The sequence below is a fragment of the Mycteria americana genome, chromosome 22 (assembly GCF_035582795.1).
Source record: "Mycteria americana isolate JAX WOST 10 ecotype Jacksonville Zoo and Gardens chromosome 22, USCA_MyAme_1.0, whole genome shotgun sequence".
NCBI classification, from domain to species: Eukaryota; Metazoa; Chordata; class Aves; order Ciconiiformes; family Ciconiidae; genus Mycteria; species Mycteria americana.
The window spans coordinates 7757551-7785033 of record NC_134386.1 but is presented as its reverse complement, the minus strand read 5'-3'; the positions used below and the strand labels follow the sequence as shown (position 1 = coordinate 7785033).

The 27483-nt window shown below is 41.3% G+C and overlaps 3 protein-coding genes across 3 annotated transcripts; 1 reads left to right on the top strand and 2 right to left on the bottom strand.

Annotated features, from left to right (window-relative positions):
- Positions 1-3322: 3322 nt before the first annotated feature.
- LOC142419912 (olfactory receptor 4D1-like) lies at positions 3323-4285 on the bottom strand. Its single transcript, XM_075523340.1, is given in 3 exon segments — positions 3323-3750; positions 3753-3906; positions 3908-4285. Coding segments are annotated over 3 exon segments (960 nt in total).
- Positions 4286-17063: 12778 nt separating this feature from the next.
- LOC142419911 (olfactory receptor 4M1-like) lies at positions 17064-18020 on the top strand. Its single transcript, XM_075523339.1, has one exon. It carries the CDS (start codon positions 17064-17066, stop codon positions 18018-18020), a length of 957 nt encoding a protein of 318 aa, XP_075379454.1.
- Positions 18021-22358: 4338 nt separating this feature from the next.
- On the bottom strand, positions 22359-24197 carry LOC142419659 (olfactory receptor 4D2-like). Its single transcript, XM_075522856.1, is given in 4 exon segments — positions 22359-23717; positions 23719-23844; positions 23846-24080; positions 24083-24197. Coding segments are annotated over 4 exon segments (960 nt in total). The 3' UTR covers positions 22359-23233.
- Positions 24198-27483: the final 3286 nt, after the last annotated feature.

Sequence of the window (27483 nt, the reverse complement as noted above, 5' to 3'; positions counted from 1 at the left end):
TCCAAAGTCTCTGAGACGTTCAGGTGTGAGAAAATACTTAAAGGAGATCTGCATCCTTCTGAGCTAGCAGTTGAAGACTAGGCTGAAGGCTTATGAGCTGGCAAATGAATCAAGCCAATGAGTGCCACTCAGTGTGATCACTGTATTTGATTTCCCAGTTTTTGTTGTAAAATTATATTTGTTTCTCCTTTGTACTAGAAAAGAATGTTCCAAAATATGAACAATGAGCTCTGCAAAAGGCAACATTTCAGAATAAAAAAAAGCATAAATACAGTGGAAATCTAGTTCATTAAAGAAGATAAAATACTACACTGTTATTGAAAAAGAATAGTGTTCACAAATATATCATTCAGTTAAGTCAAGAATCATCACTGAAACACTGAGGACCTATGGTTTGGTATTCAATTTATCTAATTTTGCAGGTCCAAATTGTAGATAGCTCCACTAGTCATAGAGACTCCCTTTAAAATAAATGTAATGACATAACTATTTCTAGGGTAAGCATCCTAAGGTAAATATTTGAAATGCTTAGAGAAATCCCTTCCAAAAAGTGACTATTTGTCTGCCTTGACTCAGAAAAGAGATATAGAATGACTAGTTCAGGCACAGACATATTAAACTACAGTAGTTTTGAAATTCAGACTGCAGACTCCACAGACCACAGAATCATAGAAGCACAGAAATGTTGGTGACATAGTATCTCTGTAGGTCTCTCATCCAAATCTCCCCCTCAGAGGAATACTGATCATTGACATTAGATCAGGTCAGCCATGGGCTGTTTAGATGAGTCTTGGAAACTCCAGGGATGGATGTCCGACATTCTTGGCAATCTTTTCTAGTGGCATACTACTCTGCTACTGAAAAAGTTTTTCCTAATGTCCAGGCTAAAGTTCCCAAGCCAAAACCTGTGCTCGTTGTCCCCTATTACATTGTCTACCTCTAGCAAGAAGAGTTTGACTCCATCATCTTTGTAACACTTCTTCAAGAAGTTGAAGGCTGCTGTTAGACCTTGCTTAATCTTTTCTTCATTGGTTTAAACAAACCCAAGTCCTTCAACCTCTCCTGAGAGGTCATGTGATCTAGAACTGTGACAGTCTCAGTAGACCTTTGCTGTTATTAACTAGATACCATTTGATTGGTTAGGTTAACCAACTATTGACAGGTTAGACACGTATTTCATGCATACATATCTACCTTTAAGCACAGAAATTAAGGAGGATTCAGTTGTGCAAACATAGATATCTCAATTTCATTTCAGAGGTGTTAAGGTATCCAAGGTATCCAAGACATCCACACAACATCAGCAGATCTGATACAAAGTCTACTAGAGACTTACTCTATCTGTAGAGTCTGCTGAAGATTAGGAAAAATAATCTATAGTGCCTAAAATGACATGTTAAGTCATGCTAAGACAACATCTCGCTCACACCGACATTTCAGACACTGTTGAGTGCTCTATCTGTCCTCGAGCTGTCAGTCTGTTTGAAAAAGAGGACTCCCACGGGTCTTCTGCCACATCAGCCAGGGCCAATTGGACTACTTTGATATCCAAGGGTACCTCAAAGAGATTAAGGCACTTATGTATAGGCAATTGAATCCCATTCTAAATGTAGAGCTAACACCCACACATAAAGTTAAGTGATCTCTCCTGCTGTCCTCAACCTTGCACTGGGTCTGGTTGGGATGGACTTAATTTTTTTCATAGCAGCTTGCATGGTGCTGTGTTTTGCGAGGGCAAAAATGAGGAAAAAACTCTTGGGTTGAGATAGGTAATAAGTGAAGAAAAACAAGAAAAAAACATGTGATGCAAAAGCAGTCTCTCACCACCAGCAGACCAATGACCAGCTGCTTTCAGAGCAATGGCTACTTTTGAAAAACTCCCTCCAGTTTTATTGCTGAGCATGATGTCATACAGTATGGGATATCCCTTTGGAGAATTTGGGTCAGCTGTCCTGGCTGTGTCTCTTCCCAATATCTTGCCCACCCCAAGCCTACTTGTTGGGGGATGGGGGTAGCATGAGAAACAGAAAAGGCCTTGACACTGTGTAAGAACTGTTCAGCAATAACTATAACACAGGTCTGTTACCAATGATGTTTTGGTCACCAGTCTAAAACATAGCACCATAGGGGTTGCTATGAAGAAAGTTAATTCCATCCTAACCACACCAAATACACCCAATACACCCAATGCAGTCTTAACTCTTGAGAAGAATTTTGTGTTTTGAAGCAATAATTACATTTTTATATTTTATTAGTAAATTGAAATTCAGTAGAAATATTAGAAGAAAGAAAGAAAGAAAGAAAGAAAGAAAGAAAGAAAGAAAGAAAGAAAGAAAGAAAGAAAGAAAGAAAGAAAAAAGAAAGAAAGAAAGAAAGATAAAAACGGAGGAAGGGAGGAAAGGGAGGAAGGAAGGAAGGAAGCAAGCAAGCAAGCAATGCCTTAAGGAGAATTCTTTCTCTCAGTAAAAATAAAACAAAGTAAAAATGTGTTTTCTGGCTGACTTCCCACTCCATATCTATCCCATTTACCTTGCAAATATGAATGATGTGACAAAATTGCAAGAATAGGCTGTCCAGGTCTCCATATACTCAATAAGGAATGCTAAATTCTGAGTAAGTCAGTGATGAACCTTTGTCTGTCCTACCTTGGGCTATGTTTGCATCAATTAAGAAATTAAATAACTGGAAATTAACTGAATAAGGCCTCTATTCTTGTGCAGTGGACTTGCGTTCTATTCACTACTGCTTTATTTCCTGGAACACATTTTTATTGTAATAATGATAAATGATCAGTATTTCATTGCAATGCATTTATCTGAACAAAGAATATTTCTTATAAGAAAGAGGAAAATTTTAAATAGAATATGTACTTAGATTCTTCAAGAAACAATCAAAAATATCTTCATGTATATTGTGAAGTTGTATGATGTTCTGCATTTTTTCACCCAATCATGAATATTGCACATGAAAACATGAAAACCAGAAACATCCATACATAAATTCTCTAGAATATATTAGAAATCAGAAACTTAGAAATTAACTGAACCCTTAGTAGTGTGAGCTGTCATAATAGACAAAAGAAGCCTTTTTGTTGTTGCTATTGCTGTTGATTTTCTTTATAATGCATGTTCACTGTTTTATTAGTCAGCAACCACTTTGGTTCCCAGGCAGTTATTACGTTGAGAGACAGCATTGTCATTTCAGTCACATGCTTATTATTGTTATTTAAATTTCCTTCTTTGTCGAAAGCAAAAGTCAATTATTAAGTTGACAGTATCTATCTGCTTTGGTTTTACATTTCTCTGTAAAAGAAAACAACCACCTAAGAAAAGAAGGACAGCTGTAAATTTCTCATTCTGAAAAAGATGTTGAGTAATCTGTTGATGGCATTCTTCATCTCTGTATTGCTCAGTGTGTAGATTATGGGATTAAGCATTGGAGTGATGACTGTATAAAGAGACAACGTGGCTTTGTCCACCACAAGTTTTTTGAATGGACAGGCATAGATGAAGATGCAGGGTACAAAATGGATGCTCACAATTGCAACCTGAGCTCCACAAGTGGAAGAGGCTTTGTGCTTCCCCTCTGTGATATGTGTTCTGATTTCGACCAGGATGACAGCATATGACACAATCAGGACAATGAAGATGAGAATTGTAAGCAGTCCGCTATTGGACACCATGAGTAGCTCAACCACATAGATATCTGTACAGGCCAGTTTGATTACTTGTGGGACATCACAGTAAAATTGTCTAGAAAATTTGGTCCACAGAATGGCAACCGAATGACCAGTGCTACCTGCACAATAGAATGAACAAACCCCACTAGCCATGCTCCTGCTACCAGCTCTAGGAGAATGTTGTGATTCATAATGTTTAGGTACTGCAAAGGTTTATGGAGTATGGAGAGCCACATACTGATCCAGAGCCATCACTATGAGGAGGATGGCCACAGCACCTCCTGTGAAATGGAAGAAAAACATCTGTGTAATGCATCCCTGACAACTAGTGGTCTTAACCTCAGACAGGAGGTCCCATAGCATCTTGGGCAGAGTCACTGAGGATTCACTGAGGTCTATGAAGGCTAACTTTCCCAACAAAAAGTACATGGGCTTGTGGAGCTGTTGATCTGTGATTACTGTGGTGATGATGGTGACATTTCCAAGCCAAGACATTGCGTAGATTATGAGGAAAGTTGTAAAGAGAATATACTGCAGCATGGTACTTTCAGTAAAACCAACAAGGTAAAATTTTTTCACAGTGGTGGTAGAATTCTCTTGCTCCATTGGTACCCTGTAGCATGCAATCAACAGAAATAACACTAGGAGAACTAGTTATTACTCATTGACATTTTTATTCAGAAGAGACTACTTGATCTTCTATTGTTATTCATCAAATAAGATAGTCCATTGAATTTATTCAGCTCCTTTTCTTGCATAAATTTGCGCCTGTAGAAATCTTCTTTGCACAAAGTCTTCCAGTATGTACTTGAAAACAGTCAGCCATAAGATTCAGCTCATCTGACTCTAAACAGGAGGATTCAATTCAGAATGTCCACACCTAAATTTACATATCTGCACTCTAGGTGTCTTCATGTAAGCAATGCTTCTAATCTTTGATTATAGTCAAAACAGGTGAGCATAATTTGACTAAATGTAGATGCCCAGTACTTTTTTAGATGTCCATTCATAATCCATCTATAATCCCACTATAGAGCTGAGAGATGTGACACAGCATCTGTGGAAAACCTTTTTATCATGCTCGTCTGGAGCAGCGGCTGGAGTCAGTTGGCACGTATCACCATGAAATCTCATATGGCATTACACATCTGTGTTTAGTCAGCTGACCCATTCTGGGAATTTGTCAATAAAGTCAAGCAAAGACTAGATCATGGTGCTCTCCCTAAAATAAACCACAGTCTCAGTTCCAGCAAATATTCAGTCTATGGAATGCATTCAACTGGAATTTCCATAGAGATGTCCTGTATCTTCCCTCCCTTCCATCCTTCCTTCCTTCCTTCCTTCCTTCCTTCCTTCCTTCCTTCCTTCCTTCCTTCCTTCCTTCCTTTCTTCCTTCCTTCCTTCCTTCCACTTCCTCATTTATTCACTCATTCTAATGATTCTCCATGCAACTGCAGACCTACTCAATTTATTTTCCATCTTGTAACATAGCTACCTTTTTAATCACACCAAGAAGACCTCAGAAGGGCCAGAGAACTATTTTGATCCTTGCATTTATGTCAGTAGGAAGGCTGAAATGACATACCTAGCAGATTCTGGAGTTTCTTCTTCTCTGAAACTGGACTGGTTCCTTGCTTGTGATATGGATGATGAAGAGCTGTTATGGGAAACCTTCTCTTGGGAAAGCTAGCTTGGAAATCACCAAAGATGACGTGAGGTATGGATTCTTCAGATACAAAAGAGACATTTGTGTTCTAGAGACATTTGTTTTTCCTTGAAGAATTTTTGGGAGGCTCAAATTTCCTGCTGATTGATTGTGTTGCAGATTGATTGTGTTGCAGATAACATTTCACTTTTATGTAACACTTTAGACACTAAAATCAACAATAGTTTATCTTCAAGGACTTTATAAATATTGTGGAAGCTGCAAAGTATCTGTCCTCAGTGTTAGTTGTTCTTATTGAAAAATCAGAAGTGTTTCTTCAGTCTCCATGCTCAATATAAATATTTATATCTTTATAAATATAAAAACTTGGGTTTTTTCCCCCATCTTTAATGATGCAATTTGCCTGTCAATATTTTGATATTTGTAATGTACAAACCTCACCTTAGCTAGCTGCCTAAGCTGCTTTCACACTGAACACAAGGAAACAATCATTTTCACAAAACAATGTTTTAAATATCTTTTTGGTGTTTACCCCAGAGTAATATGAAATCAAGCTCAGTAAGTATTGCTTTCTCCTCAGACCAAATAATCCCACCTGAGGACTTGTCAAAGATTGCAGAGGTGCAACAGATAGCTGACTTGCTTAGTAAAACTGTCAGAATTGAGTATGTGATTGGCTGGTTTAAGGCAACAGGGAAAGGGGTGCATGCCACATAATTTTAAGCCCTTAGCCACTTTAATTAGGGGTGCAGAGGGTGAGCGAGTGAGCAAGTATACAACCAAGCAAGCAAGAAAGGTTGTTCACTGATTTTTTTTTCAGGCAATGAGATCTGTCAGGTAGCACATTTGAATGCAGAGAGAGAGGATTCATCTCACTTACTTAAAAGTAGCTGCTTAAAATTTAGTTGACAATGTCTACCTACATTGTCCAGACCCTATCTGTACTCAATGGGATAAGAGCTATCTGTAAGGAGAATTTACCTCATGACAGTAGTCCAAGACAGGTCAGATGAATCACCACAGCTGCTGATAGAATTTCAAAAAGGGGAGTAACATCCATTTATCAGAGAAGGAATAAGGGGGCTGGAGCTCAGATTTCTCTAGACCTGGTCTAGGAGATGAGCTGTTCTTTGTCTAGTGCACAGGACAGCAAATATTGGATCTATCTTGCCTTGAGATGTTTTAATGTTTGTCAACTTAGACAATATCTACAATTTGCCAACTGAATTACCTGTGTGACTTGCCTCCAATGCCTCTTCCCTGGGATTACTCATGCTTCATGATCCAATTCCCTTCTCAGGTGGGATTCTGTGAAGCCTAGTGCAGTTCTGAGGAAAGTTCATTCCACTTTCAGTTTTGTACTGGCAGTAAGGTTGACACCACACAACCTTTGAGTCTTTTCCCCAGAAACGATCTTGCAAAGTTATCTCAGCTTTTGCTGCACTCTCAAATGCTCCTAGATGCCCTTGCAATATGTCTTGGACAGTGGCACATTTGTATTCAACATCATGTCTGAAACATATTTTGCAGTTGTGGTTCATACACTTTGAGCCAAAAAAATCCCAAAACAAAAAACAAACCAAATTTGAGCATATAACAATAATTATTATGCTTTAAGATGCTATATAGGGCTCAGAGGAAGATCTAGCTTAACTGGAGGTAACATGAATACAGAACAGTGAGCATGAGCTGCACTGCCACATTTGTTTAGAGGGAAAAAAATAACCCCTTAGGACACATCTGTATGTTAGAGGTAAATACATCATGCTGGATCTGACAGCCCAAGTGAGGTGAGGATGATGTGGCCCTTTCCAGAAGATTTCACCTTGTAGAGTGCTGCATAAATTGCTTATATCCCAAGGTCACATACATGCACCTCCCCTCATATCAGTGAAATTTCCACACATTGGAGAAAATTTCCTCCAAATCACCAAATGTATGAAGGGTTTTAAAGCTTATTCCACATGGAACAGGTACCTTGGCTTGGTTAATAGCCTGGGCCTAACCCTGCAACATTCAAACTACAGTTTCCATATTGAGGTCAAGCAAAAGAAATCTTCACTACCAATGTGGTTATGCTGATCTTTGAAAGCTGTCTCTGTTAGGAAACAGTACAGGTTTCATCTGACTTAGTTAACTAACAGTAAAGGCAGTAAAAAAGGGAAGGGATGACATTTTTCAGAATAATGTTCATTTTTTTTAGTTTGCTTATTAAAGAGAAAGTCAATGTAAGTAATCTCAGGATAAAATCATTGCCTGACTTCAGAAACTTCACAACAACTAGTTAACGGCAAAGTGGTTAATTACATTTTGCAATGCTGTGTTTGTTTAGACCCCTCCAGGGAATTTATCTTATCTATGTATCATTGGAACCCTTTTTTCTTCATAATTAAAACACTGGAGAACCAGAGTTAAGGAAACTTCATTTAAGCTTCTACTGACTTTGCTTCTGGGAACTGATCTACTTTTACCTCCATGAAAAGAGTTAGAGAATTAATTTTTTCTTGTTTTATTCCTTGAAAAGGCAGGACTGAAAGAAGCCTTTCTTTACAAAAAAGCTTAATTACTCTAATACAATAACACTAGTGTAATTAGCCTGAATCACTTTAAGGGACATTGCATTTCAAATGGTTAAAGCTTTTAAATTCATGCCTCTTTTAAAGATGTTTCAGATTGTGCTCCAAGAAGAAAGAGGCATCCAATATCATTCATCCGTTTAGAATAAACCTTTTTTATAACTGCTGTAGGGCCCTCCCATCAAACACTATCAGCAACATACTGTGTTCCCTGAATTCATCCCTTCTGCTCCCTGTTTCCGTATGCCACACGTGCATGAAAGATACTCCAACAGAAGAGCTGACACAAACAGGAACTGGTGTTGTAGACAGCGAGTCACATCTTCAGCTAGTGTAAATCAGAATTTCACCTCTAGGAAGGAGCACTGATTTTTGATATCTAAGAAACACAGCCATTGATTTTTCTAGAGCCTAGATCACTTACACTTATGCCATCCTGTCTCCTCTATAAAGAAGGGGAGTTCTAGGTAAATTATGCCATTTAGTGGATCACAGTTTCACAGGCTGTAGCCAAAATAGACCAAGGCAGCAGTTTGTGGCTGGATTCATCTCCCGAACCCCAATACGTGAACTATTGATTCTAACATGCCTAACCTGATTTCACGCTGGTATTAATTTTATATGTTTTTCCTCTGCCTCGAAGAGGAAATCATTGGACTCTGTAGGGGACATGTAAGGTTGATCCAAACTCCAGCATACAGTATTGAGATCACACGAGGAAGACAGAGAGGTTTTGGTGAGTATGTAACAGAATGCAATATGGGCATTACCCTTCTGTAGCCCTCCCCAGAACAATCATGGCACAGACCTTGGAAAGGTGGGTATTTTTCATTGGATGCTGCTGTCCCACAGATAGTCTTAGGCCTCTCATAAACTGAGACAGTGCCCATATCTGGTTCCTTAGGTGCCTATCAGGAATTAATTTAAACCATTAGCTTCATTCAGAGTTCATGATAAACTGTAACAGAGCCAAATTCATGCTATGGAAAAGAAACACAAGTTGTAAAGGCATTTTGTTGGCTCTTCCCCATCCTTCAAATATTAACGCATATATATGCATGTATGTATGTGCATCTGTGTATGTGCATACACACAAAAACAAGCACAGCACTCTACCTGAAGTAAATAAATGTACTGTATTTCTGATATGTTATATAATGCTTGTAATGAATGCAGTATCACATTTTGGTTTAAAGGGAGGCTTAATAAAAGTAAAAAAAAAAAAAAAAAGAAAAACTGTAAAAGGCAAGGAAGTCAATTTCCTTCTGTTACTGAAGACCATATCTAAAAAATGTTTCACTTACTGTGAATGCATTTTTATGGAAGAATGCATTTTAACTAAATAATACATTTTAACATTTCTTTCCATTAATTATTTTCAGAAGTGTGTGAGAAATTATATTTAATACCTAATTAGTTATCTTTTTCTGACAATAATTGGTACTGATCTAAATGATATGGTCTTGGGGTAAGAGAATAGATTAATGCTTTTCTCAGGTTTCCTGCTAGATAACTTTTCCAATGACTGCACACATCTTCTTCTGATTGTTCTTTTGTCTGTAATTTCTTTGAGTCCATGTATAGGCAATGCAGAAAGGTTAGTACAAAAGGGCAATTCTTTCTACCATGTAATATAGAAGAGTTGAAGCATAGCGTGGAGGTGTACATCTCTCTCTACTGAGGTTCTGACTGCTCTCCTGGGATCCAGTTGAACTTAGTAGGATTTTAAATATTTATGGAAGAGGTAGGTGTCTGTGGTCCAGATCAAAAACATATTTAAGAAGTCTTATCCCACCAGTTCCAAATGCCTTTCTTGATCTGGGCTGCTGAGCTCCTGACATGCTGACATGGTTTACGGTTCTGTCAAGATCACCTCCTTGTACCCTTCCATTGAAATAGAAAGTTTATCTGCTCTCATATACTTAAAATGTAACCAGTTCCAGGCAAACTTTACACCTGTGTGTGCACAACCAATGCCATGTACATTGAGATCCTGTTCCCATGATTCCTTTTAAATATTAGTACTAGTGTTGGCACTATAATATGGATTAGTAATAATTCACCAGTAATAATTTACATTAATAAGGAAAATGTGTGCTTTTATAAATAGAAAACAATGTTTGGCATCCAATCTTAATTGTAGTGGGATATCTGACAAGCTGATTTAAGCTTTTTTTTTTTTCCAGCCTTCTCATAATACCTCATTGTCATCATCATGTTGTTTTTCTTCTATAGGCAGTAGATAAATAAAGTTTCCTGTGCCACAAAAATATTTCCGGTTTTAAGTACTCCCCTACTATATATAGACACAAAACCTATGTGTAAGTGTGTATATGTATGTATAATACGCTTGTTTAATAAGAGATAATGAAATAGTTACAGTTTAAATGTGAATAAAAAAAGAAACAAGTTGGGGACCACTGCTTTACATGTCTGCTGAACAAGTCCTAATGTGTTTGTGGGGATGGGGAGGGAGCTTAAAAAGGCTGGGTGAGCACTGAACAGGGTGGGGGTACATGAAGAAGACTGAACATGTCTGCAGGGCAAGGGACCAACCCTCTGAGGATAATCAAGAGACCCCCACCTCACGCAAGGAAGAGTTCAGGCCTGAGTCTGATCAAGAGGCTCCCTAACAAGACCTCAGACTAAAAGGAGGACCATGCAGTATTACTGCGGCAACCCTTGGTCTTAGTGCTGTGCTGCAAGGTACAAGCATCACTGCCCACCCAAATTGAAGGCCAGGAAAAAAAGTGAACTTCACAGAAATATGTACATGGAAACAACAAGGAGTGTTATTCTATTCTAGGGAACACCAGGTGCCCACGAGGGCTCTTCTTTCATTATTGTAGGTGCGGAGGGCCTGGCAGGTTTCAGTGAAAGTGCAGCAAAAGGGAAAGAATAGATTGGTGTTTACCACCACAGGAAGGATGGGGAGAAAGAGTGCTTGAGAGGAGTACGCTTTTATTTTGGCCATGCCAAAATGGGCCATCAGGCTGTGAAAATTCTCAAAGATTTGGGGTGTCAAAGAGGGTATTGGATTTTTTTTGTAGATGAAGGGATAGACTAGTAAAATCATAGTAATGTGCCTTTTCATTGAAGGATGTTAATAGTATAAATAAATGACATAAAGCCTGCTGACAAAAAGAGCACATCTGGGTAGCAGAGGCAATGTACAGTTCCTCACTAAGAACTCTGTGAACTCCCCATCTGACTTTTTTCATAGTGACATCCTCATGCTCCCATATAGACCTGATATTAAATCCTGCTGTTGTCATGTGGTCTATCTTTTGCTGTGTCATCTAATAAAAATACCCAAAGACTGCCTGAGTCAGAGGGTTCTTTCTTCTTTTTTTATGGTAGCATTTGTCCATTTGAGAGACTTTGTCTTATAACTCATGACGGAGTTGAATATTTTCCTTTTCAGCTGTGAATGTAATCCACTGAGAAAAGGGTGTCAAAGATCTCTTTTTCCTCTAGTGATGATGATTTGGGGGAAGTTGTGCTACAGTGTTACATTTAAGAAACAACAACCGCTGTGTGGTCATGCAAGTAGAGGCTAGCACACTATGCTGAAAGGCATCTACGTTACACACCTTTACATTTTCATCACTCTCTCTCTCATAGAATGTGAGACAAGTCATCACCATAATCTCATTCACAGAATCACAGAATCACAGAATATCTCAGGTTGGAAGGGACTCATAAGGATCATCGAGTCCAACTCCCTGCTCCTCCTGTATGATAATAAGGCTCCCTCAAAATTTTGGCAATAGTAAAAGACAAAAATCTTCTAATTGATTGTATGTTACAGCAAAAATTTCTCCTCAAGCACCATGCCGTTCACCATGTAATATTCTGGTTTTGTATAAGGTTCTACATAATTCTGATTTTTAGCAGTGTTGAAAAAAATGGAAGAAATAATATTTGCAACCCACAAATCCCAGTGCTTGGGGAAAGCTGATTAGTTTCATGGGAAAAAAAAAAAAAAGCATCTATGAAATACATATTCAGGCTGAGACCCTGTATACATGTACACTTTCTCCCTTGGGTGATTAACATGTCCATTCTTTCATTTGGAAGCTATGAAGTAGCCATCATAACCTCTTCCATTATTACAACAATGTTAGCCAGGAGGAAAGTCTGGACAGAACACAGGTGAATTACTTTTTAGGAGATAAATGACCCATTCTAAAAGTTTCCCTATATTCATATTGCTTACATTAACAGTGGGACAATATAAGGAGTTGTGCATACTGACAGCTTCAAGAATAATCTGAAAACAATCACCATGTCCAAACAGCTGGTGTATATGGTCAAAAAATCCATCTACACCACAAACGAAAGTTTTATGTAATGGTACTTGGTCGAAATTAACAAATCTATACTCTTCTACATATCTCCTAACCCCAGACCTCTGGATCTGCCACTCCATCTGCCACGCATTTCCATGGAAGCCATAGGCTATGGTCCTCCTCCTCTATCTTCCTTGCTGCATTTGAGGGAAGGGGTAAATCTAGAATTCAAAATCCCCATCAGGGCTATGGAGTGCCAGAAGTGGCCCTTCCTGGGAAAGATCGATGTTGTGATCTTCTGGAGGCACAGTCTCTTGCTCAGTACAGGAATGCAGTGCCCTGAAAGCCCTGTACATGTGTTTTCTTATTATTCACATTTAAACTTTATGGTTTAACCCCAGCTGGCAACCAAGCACCACAGAGCCACTCGCTCACTCCCCCCCACCCCCCACTCCATGGGAGAGAATCAGAAGAGTAAAAGTGAGAAAACTCGTGGGTTGAGATAAAGACAGTTGAATAAGGAAAGCAAAAGCCACGCACACAAGCAAAGCAAACCAAGGAATTCATTCACCACTTCCCATCGGCAGGTAGGTGTTCAGCCATCTCCAGGAAAGCAGGGCTCCATCACGCGTAATGGTTACTTGGGAAGACAAACGCCATCACTCTAAATGTCTTCCCCTTCCTTCTTCTTCTTCCCCCAGCTTTATATGCTGAGCATGACGTCATATAGTATGGAATAGCCCTTTGGTCAGTTGGGGTCAGCTGTCCCAGCTGTGTCCCCTCCCAGCTTCTTGTGCACCCCAAGCCTACTCTCCGGTGGAATGGTGTGAGGAGCAGAAAAGGCCTTGACTCTGTGTAAGCACTGCTCAGCAATAACAAAAACATCCCTGTGTTATCAACGCTGTTCTCAGCACAAATCCAAAACATAGCCCCATCCTAGCTACTATGAAGAAAATTAACTCTATCCTGGCCAAAACCAGCACAATTCCTTATCTGTTGTAAAAAACTATATTATTTATTCCCTTTTATGAACATATATATTCAGTTTTAAAAATACATGTGTAAACATATTTGAACACAGATGTAAATGTCTATGTATATGCATGTGCAAGCGCATGTCTTTATATGTATATCCTGGCCCTAAGAAAATAAGCAACCAATCACAGGGCATTATTTTAAAATCATATGGGGTATAATAGCATCAAAATCAGCAGCCCTAGAGGCAAGGAGCAGCAGAGTTACACAGCCATGTGATTGGAAGACGGGCAGGACTTCCATATCAGGTGGGACATGTGACTGTGACTGTGGGGTGGGGTTGGGTTTCCACTGCCAGGTGGTGTCCTGGCACCTGTCACTTCTCATTCTGGATAAAGGTTGTGTTTTGGTTAATCATGCAGAGAGGGCAACTTGTACTGAATTGCTCTCCGTCTTAAAGGAAGTCTCAGAAATCCTAGAAAACAGCTAAATTAATCATTTGACATGTGTTGCTGGTGCAGTATTTGATGCTTCACTATAGAATCACAAAATGAATCTTTAGCATTGTTGGATTATGCTGCTTCTTTAATTTAGCTTCTAACATTGACTTTTTAAAAGTCTGTGTTGAGTTTAATTTTTTGTTAACATTACAAAGGGTTTTAATTAATATACATGTATATATATAGTATATAAAGTATACTACACATTAAGTAATATTGTATAAATACACAATGGAATTTATTTCACTTAACTCTAGCCATGTAGATTGTATATCTGTAAGTCTGAGCTGCCCATTCTTGAAAAGAAATAAACACCTCCCAGTCCTGATTCATCTGACCCCTTGATATACTGCCAAAACAAATTAAAAGAAACATTTTAGGGAAAGAGAGAGAGAAAGAAAGAAGGGGAGGGGGGGGGAGTTTTTTAGTTTGTTTTACACTTCCTGAAAGTATGTATCTTTGTCAGTGGACTATGGAGAACTCATCCCGAATACTCATAAAATACAGAAAATTAAGTGATCTGGAGAATTCTAGATGATGGCTTTCCATCCTGTGCATTCCCAGATGAGAATGTCTACAGAGTATGGGAAGTCAGAGGTTGTGGGTTCATTTGTTTCCCAGAAGCAAAGATTACCAGTCATTTAAATGCAGAATTAATAATGAGATTATAAAAAAGTAGGTTGTAAGGTACCTCTAGAGGTCACGTGATCCAGGAATAATATATGTTAAAATAAATAATAAATAATTATAAATAATTATAAATAAAGTCATACACCTTAGAGCTTTTATTAAGACCCCTGGGCATCTGAGCTAGCACTCCAGAACCACAGCTGCTGCCACAATTATCTATCCTTCATCCTTGGAACCAGAAACAATCTGCACACTCTGAAGAGACAAAGAAAGCATTATCTAGAGGATGCAAAGAGACAAAATCTTCTCCATTCTCTGGCACACAACGTTCGCCCTCTGTCATCAGGTAGTGAGTGAAGCAGCTAAGGTCACAGGCAGTCTGGTTGCAGTCTCTAGTGCTAGCGCTGACAATCAGGCAGGGAGACAAATTGCTATGAGTGGGTCTGGCATTTAAAAGAGACAAACCTTTGGTGCATACACAGCAGTACTAAATACATGGGTGTGTGGGAGAGGATTCATGGCCAGAAGAGCAAGACTTCAGGTCAGAATGAGTTCAGAGCAGCCAGTCTTTTTCATTGTGGAATGGAGACTGGGTAAACCACAAGCTGCAGCTGAAAATTGGAGAGGATCTGGACTTAGGCAGACTGGTAACATCAGGGAAGTAGGTAGAAAAACTGGGAAATATTTACCACCTATTCAAAGTGGTGTGGCAGGAAACGGCAAAGGGGAAGTAACCTCGATTGGTCCTTTGCTGGTTAGGGCTGAACAACCCAGAGAGTAGTAGATACTGACCTGTGTGGGAGAGTCATAGATGCAAAGCCATGGAAGTCAGTGCATCCACAGAAGTCTCTGTAACCAAGCAGAGGTGAAGGGAGAGTGCTGTTTCTGTATTAGCTGGATGTGTAGGATACAATATGATACAGGACAGCAGAGTTGAGTGGTAGGTTCCTGCAGGAATCTTTCTGTCATGTGATGAGATGAGAAAGAGACTGGAGCTGACCAAACCACTTAGAGGGAATTTAAAGTGAAGCAAAGAGAAACTCAGATCCAGATGGATAAGGATTTGCAGCCAGCTGAGAAATTAAATAATGGTCATTTTATACATACATCCAGCACAATGATCCCTTCAGCTGCCCATGAAAGAAAGGAAGAAATGGAGAAAACAAAGAATGTCAAGAAACTTTTTAATTTCAAGGCATGACATGAAATTTTGACTTTTGACAAAAACATCAAAAATGACGTAAGGAGTCTTTTTTCTCTTACTTGTTTTTATCCCTTTCTTACTTTCCTTCCCTTTTTTTTCCCCCTTTATTCTGAATTTTACTACTTTTTGCCACTTTATCCTCCTCTCAGTTTTTTTATTTTTTCAGTTTCCATGGTCAAGGCTGATTTAATTTCTCACTGGTCTCAATAAGGAAACTAAACTAAAACTGTTCTAAAACTAAACAATCCTTACAGGTCTGAGCATTTTCTCCCACTAAAGCATTTTCAGTATGCTTTATTCTCTACCTCAGTATTGCTGGTGAAGTTACTAATGCAGTATTGTGCAGATGCCATCATGCAGACAGACATACCACCTTTGTAGCAAAATGGAAGAAAAGTGTTCAAAAAACCTGGAGACAAAAACTCATAGCTTTCTCCTGACCCAAAAGAAGAAAAAGAAGTGGGAGGAATGAAAGAACTTAGATAAATGGAAAGAATTTTAAAAGAAATCTGACCAATTTTTACGGTTTTCTTCATGAAGGAGGTGTCGAAATCCACAGTTCCATTCAAAATATATGTAAATGAAATTATGTGATACATTCTATGAAAAAATGTCAGTTTGTTTTCCAAACTGCCGTCACACTGATTCATGGTGGCTTAATTTCATAGAGATATTTAGGTAATTGAGTTTTCCTTATGTTCCCAGTGTTCTGTTGACTTCATTGGAAAATTAGACACCATTGTGGGATTTCTCTGGAGAAAGGTGGAAGTCCGAATGTGATCTAGACATCCTCAGCTCCCTTGAAAGACAATTGGGGAAAAAAGAAGTATTTTGGAAAATACTCAAACTGATGTATGCTAGAGAAAATTTAGGATGGAATTAGTCATTCCCTGGGATGGTTATACTGACATAATTTAAGTATGAAGGGATTTAAAATTGTTTAATTGCAAACAACTTTGCAGATGAATTCACCCGAGGGATTCATAAACCTTCCTTCAGATGCGAGTGATCTATAATTAGTTTCCTTTTATAATCAGTGGATGTGATTTAGGTTAATTGTGTAATTTTAGAGTGCACTTTGTCTAGCTTTGTTTAGCTGTCTACCTTAGAATTAAATCTGTCTACCCTGGAAGGAACTGCGTTTGTCAGCTGGTGAGGGAGTAGACATGACTAGCTCAGATAAAGGCGTCTACACCGTAAACCACAAAAATTAGCCTAGTCATGGAAGAATGGACTGACACTTTGACCTATATTCCATCCAGGTGCCAGTTCCCAGGCCACAGAGAAAACAAAGAACATCTGATAAAATGTAGACATTTCCAGTTTACATTTTCAGTAAAATGCCCTAGTGGGAATCTAAATTACTGGCTTTCAAGTATTTCACCATTAGGAATTCCCTAAAACTAGGAAATGGGAAAAGGGCATGCATTTTAGGCAATCTAAATATGCCCCATGCTGTTCAAACATTTCTGTAGATTTGCATTAGTGTTTGGTTTTTTTTCATGATTACTCTCTGTTTTTCAGGGCTCTGCAGAGTGGAAATGGAGCACAAGAACTATACAGTAGTTACAGAGTTTGTTCTGTTGGGATTGTCCCAAACCCACGAAGTCCAGATGATTCTCTTCTTCTTCTTCCTGCTTTTCTATATGATAGTTCTGCCAGGCAACATCCTTATCATTCTCACAATTCAGGGGGATTCCCAACTAGGATCACCCATGTATTTTTTCTTGGCCAATTTGGCATTCTTGGACATCTGCTACTGTTCTGTGACCCCACCCAAAATGTTGGCTGACTTTTTCTCACACCATAAGACCATCTCCTACAGTGCCTGCATGGCCCAGCTTTTCTTCCTCCACTTCCTTGGAGCAGCTGAAGCTTTCCTGCTCATGGTCATGGCCTATGACCGTTATGTAGCCATTTGCAAACCTCTTCACTACACCATGCTTGTGAATAGGGAGGTATGTTGTGTCCTTGTTGGAGCTACATGGGGAGGGGGCTTTGTCCATGGCATCATTCTGTTTGCTCTCAGCATCCACCTCCCCTTATGTGGTCCCAACATCCTGGACAACTTCTTCTGTGATGTCCATCAGCTGGTCAAGTTGGCCTGTGCCAACACCTACATAGTGGAGCTTTTTATGTTTCTCAACAATGGAGTTGTTATAGTCATGTGCTTTACCCTTCTCCTAATCTCCTACGCTGTCCTGTTACTGAAGCTCCAGACACAGTCCTCCAAGGCAAAGAACAAAGTAGCCTCCACCTGTGTTTCCCACATAATTGTGGTTTTTTTCATGTGTGGCCCAGCTATGTATATCTATGCTTTACCCTTCCAAGCTGTCCCAATGGAAAAAGTTGTTGCTGTTTTCCACACGGTCATCTTCCCCTTGACTAATCCCATGATCTATACCTTGTGTAACAAGGAGATCAAAGGCTCAATGTGGAAGCTGGTCAGCAAGTACATACTTTGGTGTGGAAAATTACAAAAAAATATTTTGAAGTAAATAAGTGAAAGCTTTTTTATTTTTGTTTTGTTAGTTAATACAATTATCTTACGAACAACTCCATAGGGTACATTATGTAGCAACGTAATATATATTAAGCAAGCTTCAATAATTCTCTTCTAATTATCAAAAAGCATTAGGGCGACCCTAAAACCTATATGGAATAATTTAGAGGAGAACTATACTGTGTAAAGGAATCAACACAGTTGTGCTATGAAGTTCTACTGTTAAAATTCTGTATCTCTACAGAAATTAAGTGGCAGGTGTGAAGCATTTATAGAATCATTAATGAACTTCTGGTCCAGGTGCAAATAGATAAAATCAGGTAGCAAGCATGTTAGTTCAAGATTTCAGCTTATACTTGAATCTCTGACTGTTGGTACGCCTTGCTGTTTGACTCTCATATGACTCTGCCCCTGAATGAGTTAATTCTTTCTCCACAAAGGGAGAAAGTGCAAGTCACTGGATGATCTAGCTTGTAGTCAAGCTTTGCCTTTTCATACAGCATAGGTAGGCCACTGAAATCAGAAGTCAACTATCAAGAAAAAATCAAAGGCCATGTGGACATAGCCTTATGGTAGGCACTAGTGACAGGATTTGTCTATCCAGTGCAGCATCTGAATTAGTCACCTAAGGATGCCTGCATAATCAGTGGGTGTTTCTAGCGAGCAATTCAGCTAACCCATTTTTAATGTCTACTTTGGGAAGAAATAAACCTTGCCTTAGACATTTTATCTTGCCCTTAGTACTCACTCCGTAATCTACTTCTCAGTTTGATTCCAAGGCAGAATCACAGAATATCTCAAGTTGGAAGGGACCTATAAGGATCATCGAGTCCAACTCCCTGCTCCTCACAGGACTACCTAAAACTAAATCATATGACCAAGAGTGTCCTCCAGATGCTCGTTGAACTCTGACAGGCTTGGTGCCATGACCACTTCCCTGGGGAGCTTGTTCCAGTGACCGGCCACCCTCTCAGTGAAGAACCTTTTCCTAATGTCCAACCTGAACTTCCTCGGGTACAGCTTCATTCCATTTCTTTGTGTCCTATTGCTGGTCACCAGAGAGAGGAGATCAGCACCTGCCTCTCCACTGCCCACCTTGAGGAAGTTCTGGACGGTGATGAGGTTACCCCTGTGGGATAATTGCTGAGGTGACTTAGTAATTAAACTTATATTCACACTTTTAGGTAAGGCACAGCACTGAAGAAGCTGCCCAGGTGGAACGTGGCTGACATGCAGGGAATCCATTCCACGGAAGTTCCCTAGGCCTGCAACCTTAGATGTCGGTAACACCAGGGGAATCTGGTGTGTTGCCTCTAAGAGGTACTGCCCAGGGGGCAGAGCGGTGTGGAGATGCCGCGGCCAGGCTCTGCGACTATATAGGAACTTAAAGGTGTCATGGAACTGATAACCTGCATATTTACTACCCTGGGCCAACAGCCTGTCATGTCTTTGACAAAACGCTGTCCTTTTGGTGAACTTTGCTCATTATAACATCATTATAATACCAAAACACACCTCCATCCCAAAAGCTACCCGCCTCCAAGGTGCAACCACCCCTCACTGAGCTTGCGCTCTGAATTTTCCTAGCTTATACCTTTAAAAGAGAAGCGAGAAAACTTTACACCAATCCTAAACAAAGGTATGTATGACTAGAGTCACTCAAGCTCCACCCGAAAGGTGAAAGGTAGTATAAAATGGTTTAAGAGAAAGAGAATGTTAGGGAAAACACCATTGTGTACCACTTTGACTTCTGGGATCAGCCGACGGGCTGAGCCTCTCTTCCCCCCCATCGGAACACCTTTGGGTAAGATTCGAACACTTGGTTATACCACGTGCCTCCCCGGGAAACTTAGGAACCTCTATAGAGTTGCTTTATTATCTTTTAACGCATTTGTAGCCGGCAGTGTTACTCATATTCTTGGTATTTGCACGTGCTTTGCAGACAGTGAATTTATCACCGGTAATCCAAAGAATCTGTGTGTCTGTTGCTCTAATAAACTGCACTCTTCATTGATCTAGCTGTGGTAGTTCTCATTGAACATGACCAGACTCTTTACGTGTGGCCGTGATAGTTCATGCAACGCGATGAGACTGGGGGTGTAAGCACGTTATTTGTGAATTCGTAATCATGAAGTTCAGTACGCTGGACACGACCGGACTTAAAACATTGTAAATTAATGCTGTTGCCTTAGCGAAAGCCCTGAGAGGGCTCTGGTTCTGATAAGTGGCTATACACACAGTCCTTAGAAAATAAACCGTTGACCAAATCTGAGACTAAGACTGGACCTAGCCGCACCTAGACTCCTCTCTGAGAAGGAGTTTAGAAAGCAAGGGGGTCCTGTCTGAACCTCGTGACTCAACGGGAGGGTTCCCCCCCCCCAGCCACTCCTCAGACTCCTATTTGTAACACGACAGTAACTCTTAACACAACAACCCCTCAGCCTTTTCTCCAAGCTGAACAAACCAAGTGACCTCAGCCACTCCTCATAAGTCTTACCCTCGAGGCTTTTCACCATCTTGGTCACCCTCCTCTGGACACACTCTAATAGTTTGCTGTCCTTCTTATATTGAGGCGCCCAAAACTGCACACAGTACTCGAGGTGGGGCTGCACCAGTGCAGAGTGAGACAATGACCTCCCTTGACCGGCTAGCTATGCTGTGCTTGATGCACTCCAGGACACAGCTGGCCCTTTTGGCTGCCAGGGAACACTGTTGACTCATATTCAACTTGCCATCAACCCAAACCCCCAGAGCTCTTTCCATGGGGCTGCTCTCCAGTGTCTTGTCCCCCAGTTTTTTGTATAAGCAGGATTACCCCATCGCAGGTGGAGAATCCGGCACTTGCTCTTGTTAAATTTCATATGGTTGGTGATTGCCCAGCTCTCTAGTCTATGCAGATCTCTCTGTAAGGCCTCTCTCCCCTCGAGGGAGTCCACAGATCCTCCTAGTTTAGTATCATTGGCAAACAATGTATATTCAATTCCTGCATCCAGATCATTTATAAAACATTGAAGAGCACAGGCCCTAAAATTGAGCTCTGAGGAATCCTGCTGGTGACCGCCTGCCAGCCTGATGTGACCCCATTTACTATAAATCTTTGAACCTGACCCATCAGCCAATTGCTCACCTATCCGTACAGCGTAGGTGCAGAGCGGACTAACTATGGCTCCATCCACAAAGTCTTCCAATAATAGCCCAGAAGGCATTGCACCCTCACAGATCATAGTGTTCTCAGTCCTTGTGAAACCCTTCCTGTTGTGTGCTATACAAATCCAAATATAGTTGCACGTGAAGTAGGGGGTTTTTGTTATTTATCCCCTTCCTTAACTGTCCTACCTATCCTCTGGCAAAAGAAAATAAGAAGTGCCTTACAAAGAGTGCCTTTTTTCCTCTGTCAAAGGCCACAAGCATCCAGCATCCCCCATCCTGGGAGTCTTCCTCACGACTTGATAAAGTGTACTCTCCAGTTGTACATCCTTCATTGCCACACAGGACATTTGCTATTGCATCTGCTCTGTCTCTTCTTGCAATCCTGTTCTGGTTCTCTGGTGCATAGTGCGCTCACCTCATCCCATGACTCCTTCACCTGGCAACTCAGTACCTTGACCATGGCTTGTTTCCCACACATGAAACCACCATCCCTCTTAAACCCAGTAAGAGGCACCTGAACCTGGACAGCAGCATCCCCACTCTGGAATGGTGTCCATGATCAGGTCTTCGATACACTGGGGAAGTTTCTTCAGCTAGGGCTGGCTCCATGATCCTCGCGGATTCTGAGCAATCTTACAATTTCTGGAGCAAAGTTTCTGTCCCTTTGCACTACTGTCATGTAATTGGCCCTGAAACCAGTCCTTCAGCACTCCTTCAGCAGTGAAAGATAACCAGTCTTTGTCTATGTCATCTATAGTGATTTACCTCAGCCAATGGACCAGAAGTGTTCACATCCATACTGCCCACAGCTAGCCCCTTTGAGGGGAGTCTGGCTGCACCCACAGTGCACAGAACTTTCATCATCTCTGGCACAGTACCTACTCCATAGGCTCTTTGAGGGGCCTTGTTAGCCTACCATGTGGGGCACGCAGGACACTTCTCTACATTTGAGAGCCAAAGGACTATGCTAATTCTGAGTGCGAGCCTCACAATAGGTCATCTGTAGGTTAGGTGGCTTGATTCTCAGCAGCACTTTCTGGGGCAGTTCTAGAAACTTCTAAGGTTTCTCCTCCACCCAACATCCTCCTTGAGGTGATGTCAGATATTCCTGCAGAGAGAATCTCCTCTTCTCTTCATCCATCCTGCTCCCCCAGGTCTTTGCCTGGTTCCAGGTGGCCCAGTTTTGGGCCTGACATTTCTTAAAAAACTTTTAAGATCCTCTACAAGGATCTACAAAGAAATTTTAATTTCTTTCTAATTCAGGAAACAGTATGGGAGGTCTATCTCCCACTTGCCACATTTGTCCTTCTATAGAATCATGTTCAAAATGCCTGTTCTGTGTAGAAGGCTCTATGGATTTGTAGGAGACCATGATCATGTAAGGTAAGGATTGCTGGGATGAAACTGGAGGATGGGGCAGAGCAAAGAACAGAGGAATGGTGAGGGGATGGAACCTCCATCCCTGGAGCACCCTTAAGTGATCCCTGAGGCAATCTTATCCCTCAAACACCTCCATGTCCCTCCATGTCTAATGTGGGACCAGGATGCTCCACTCCAGGAGAGATCCTAATAGCTATACAGTCCACCTGAAGTGAGCATAACAGGGGGAAAAAGGGAGTGCACTAAACCTACAGCTGACACTACTATAAAGATCCTTTGCAATTATGTGACAAGCAGAAATAACAATCAAATTTACCAAGCTAGCTTTCAGGTGTGTTAACCTAGAGATGAAACTACACTAGATTGCTAAAAAGAAGTGAGACATGCCGGAGTGGAAGGTCCAGCTGTGATTTCCACAGGAGAGAACAAGGGCATAGTTAGGGCCCCTAGCATGGTCAGTATCCAGGGTGTGCCGTGGTGCTGTCTTTGCAGGTGATTTATTACAGAAAACTCTCATTAGGCCCTACAAATTACATCGTACTGCACACTCCATGGAGGAGAACAAGAAAACATGTGACTGACCTTCCTAAGCTTATGTGAGGGGAATGTTGTCCCCATCTCACATCTAGAAATTTGCTTACTGAAGCAGCAGGAATCTCAGTGGTGAACGCAGTTTTCTCATGGAAGCATCAGATCTGTTCTCTTTGGATCTGCTGGCTGGTCTGCTTTCTGTATCCCTCCAGAGAGAAAGATTTTCCGCAGTGTTCTCCTGATGGCCTTTTTCACCTCAGTGTTTCTCAGTGTGTAGATCATTGGGTTTAGCATTGGGGTGACCGCAGTATAAACAATGGAGGCCACCTTGTCCATAGGGAATTTCTTATAAGACTGAGCATAGATGAAGATGCAGGGGATGAATATCAAGCTCACAATGGTTATCTGGGTTCCACAGGCAAATAGGGCTTTCTGCTTCCCTTCTGTGATGCATGTCCTTCTCTTCAGCAAGATGACAGTATAGGAAATAATCAAGATTACAAAAAGAATAATGAGAATCACTCCACTATTAAACACCATCTGTAGTTCAGCCATGCAGGTATCAGTGCAGGCCAGTTTGATGACTTGAGGGACATCACAGTAGAAATTGTCTACATTGGAGCCACAGAAGCGGGAGAAGAAAACCAGTTTGTACAGTAGAGTGAACAAACGCACTGAACCATGCAGTTGCCACCAAACCTGTGCGCTTGTTCCAGTTCATGATAGATAAGTAATGCAGTGGCTTATAGATGGCCAATTGTCATCCCTACAAGGAAAAACGCCATCACACTAGCAATGAAATGGAAGAACATCTGGAGGAAGCACGCATTGAATGAGATCACTGTATATTTGGTAAGGAGGCCTGACAGCAGTTTGGGAGTATTGACTGACGAATCACTGACATCAAGGAAAGCCAAGTTGGCCAGCAGGAAGTACATGGGTGTGTGGAGCTGGTGATCAGCAGCTACAGTTGCAATGATGGTGAAATTCACCAAGTTATAACATAGATGAGAAAGAAGATCACGTAGAGACAATACTTCAGCTTGTGATTCTGTGTCAGGCCTAACAGGACAAATTCTGTCACAGTGGTGGTGATGTTATTTGATTCCATTCTTTATTCCTGCACCAACAACAGCAATAAAGATGGTTATAAACATGTATTGGAGTACAGAATCATTAAAACATAGAATCATAGAATAATTTAGGTTGGGAGTGACTTCTGGAGGTCATCAAGTCTCACAAACTCCACAGACCTGTTCAAGTATATGGCCAGTCTCATGGAAAAAAATAAAGAAACAAACAAAATCCTTTATATTTAGTAAGAATTCAGCATGTTCCAATTAGTGTCTGTTGCCTTTCATCCTGTTGCTGTACACCTCCAGAAAGAGTCTGGCTCTGTCTCCTCTCTATCCTCATCTCATCAGCTAGTTATAGAGAGAGATAAGGTCTCCCCTTAGCCTTCTCTTCTTAAGGATGAACAAATCCAGTTCTCTCAGCCTCTCCTTGCATGTCATGTGCTCCAGCCCAGTGATTAGTTTGGTGGCCCTCCAAGGAACTCACTCCAGTATATCACTGTCTTTGTTGTCCTGGACTGGACACAGTACTGCAAATGGGATTCAAAAGCATTGAGTGGAGGGGTAAGATCATTTCCCTGGGCTAACTAGCTAGACCCTTGCTAACAAAGCCCTGAATGTGTATTGCCTTCTTTGCAACATGAACACATTGCCATCTCCTATTCAGCTATTCATCTACCAGGGTCTTTTTCTGCAAAGCTTCTTCCTAGACAGTCAGCCACTAGACTCTACTGATTGCATAGGACTGTCCTTTCCCAGATGAAAGATGTCATATTTACTTTTGTCAAACTTTATGATGTTCATGCCAGCCTATTTCTCCAAACTGTCCAGGTCCCTATGAATAGCAGCCCTGCTATCCAGCATACTGACTGCTTTCCCCATTTTGATGTCCTCCACAAACTCACTGAGAGAACATTTCATCCCATCATCCAGCTCATTAATGAAGACATTAAACAGTATTGACCACAGTATTTATCCCTGAGGGACACCACTAGTTTATTCTCATCAGCTGCACTTCACACCACTGTTCTCCACTTCTTGATTTCAGCAGTCCAGCCAATTTTCCACCCACCTTATCATTCATTTATCCAGCCCATATCCCACCACTTTGGTGATGAGGAGGCTATGGGACACTCAGAGATGGTGTTCAGAACCAGCAAAGTTCTTCCAGGTCTAGGTGCAAGGGCCATAGCTGACCTGGTGTGTTTGGAGGAGGAATTTAAAACAAATGAGTTGCACAGGTGCTTGCCCATTCATTTAAGGGTCCATGATGTGGGGTCCCAGAATACCCTCTCTTATTTGGTACAGAGTCTAGAACTCAGGGAAGTGCTTAAATCATTGATCTCTGAGAGGATCTTGCCTCTGGGCTGTCTCTGATGCTTGTTCTGTATACAGATATCTCCACTCCCCCAGCCCAATGGCCTCTACCACTGACCCAGTGGCCAGAATGAAGCTGGGAGTTGTTACAGTCTATTTATTAGCAGAGTTTCTCAAACCATGGCCACAACCCCTGGGAATGAACAACATGACTGGGATAAGAAAATGTGAGAGAAACCAGCCTGAAGCCAACAATGGTCAACATGCTGAGGGAGGAAAAGTGAAAGAGGCTGGACCACACCTCCCTTCAGAGATGTCACATGTACAACAGGGACAAATACACCCCTGCTCATATCTACAGTCCCTGTTCTGGCAAAGGAGAGAAATCAGGATGTCCTCAGACATACTGTCGGTGTTTATCTCTGAAGCAAGGAGTACCACCACTGCAGCTGTATCTGGTGCTGCAGATACTTACTCAGCAAGTGATAATTAAAGACCTTCATTGGGAACCAACAGCTCAGTTCTTCCAGGGAGTGGGAGAGAGTATTTGCATCTTCCTCAAGCAATGCCATACTCAGTCACATCACTCTTTTCAGTCATTGGCACAGTGGTAGAGAGCCCCTATGCTGACTACCTCAGAGCTGAGCCTCTGAACTCTGTCTGCATATGTGCATGCCTACGTAACCATAGACTTGTAGAAGATCAGTTCCGCTCCAGGCTCCCATTATAGTCAACAGAAACAGGCAGAATTTTCTGTTGTCTCTGTGGGTGTAAGGTACAGCTGATCCAAGCTGCTTAGACTTGTCCAAGGATGAGATGAATTACACCCAGCAAGTGCCCAGCTCTCTTTCCGGGCTGCAAAGGGAGTCTAAGTATCTAGCTCACATGTGAACTTCTGCAGTGTCTGCAGACTGACTGAGGACATATAAGCAGCAGCCGTTGGGAACGCCTGTATGAGTGCCCACCTTTTCTCTGCAGATCCTCTCTGGCTGATCATCCACACTGCCTGTGTGCTCAGTGGCTTGCATGTAGGCAATTGGAGTGTCTTAGGCAGCCAAAATCTGTGAGCACATTGAGTGGTTAAGGGGTAGCTCCACTAGGGTTACGGGTATGGCAACACCAGCTCTCTTTGCCTCATTCTGGTCATTGAGTTGGCCAGCAGCCTTGTACGCTCCTTGTCTTCTTTCTTACCCCACTCTTCACTTCATTCCTACAGGAACTACCCTTGGCTTCAAGCTCTGAAAGCAAAAGTAAGCTACAAGTCTGCAAGCTTCAAACTCATAGGTACTGAAGACGATACTGTTTAATCTCATCATTAATGACCTGGATGATAGGATAGAGCGCATCCTGTGCAAGTTTGTAGCTGGTACAAAGCCGTTAGGAGGGGGTGATAAACCAGATGGTTATGCCACCATTCAGAGGGACCTCGGCAGGCTGGAGAAATAGGTTGAAAGGAACCTCATCAAGTACAGCAAAGGGAATTGCAAATTGTTGCAATGGGGAGGAATACCTGATGCAAATACAGGCTGGGGGCCGCTCACCTGGAAAGCAGCTTTGCAAACAAGGACCTGGTGTTCCTGGTGAACACAGAGTTGAACATGTGCCAGCAATGTGCCTTCCCAATAAAGAGGGCAAACAGCATCTTGGGCTCTGTGAGCAGAAGCTTTGTCAGCAGGTCAAGGGAGGTGATCCTTCCCCTCTACTCAGCACTGGTGAGGCCACACCTGGAGTGCTGTGTCCAGTTCTGGGCTTCCCAGTACAAGAGAGACATGGACACACTGGAGAGAGTCCAGCAAAGTGTCACAAAGATGATTAAGGGACTAGAGCACCCCTCATGTGAGGAAAGGCTGAAGAACTCAGACAGTTCAGCTTGGAAAAGAGAAGGCTCAGGGTGTTATACCAATGTGCATAAATTTCTGATTGGAAGGAGGAAAAAGATGGAACCAGGCTCTTTTCAGTGGTACCCAGTGACAAGACGAGGCAACGGGCACTGGTAAATTCCATTCA

What these genes read in the sequence shown, in the direction of transcription:
- LOC142419911 (XM_075523339.1), top strand. Translation starts at nt 17,064, where the DNA reads ATGGAGCACAAGAACTATACAGTAGTTACAGAGTTTGTTCTGTTGGGA.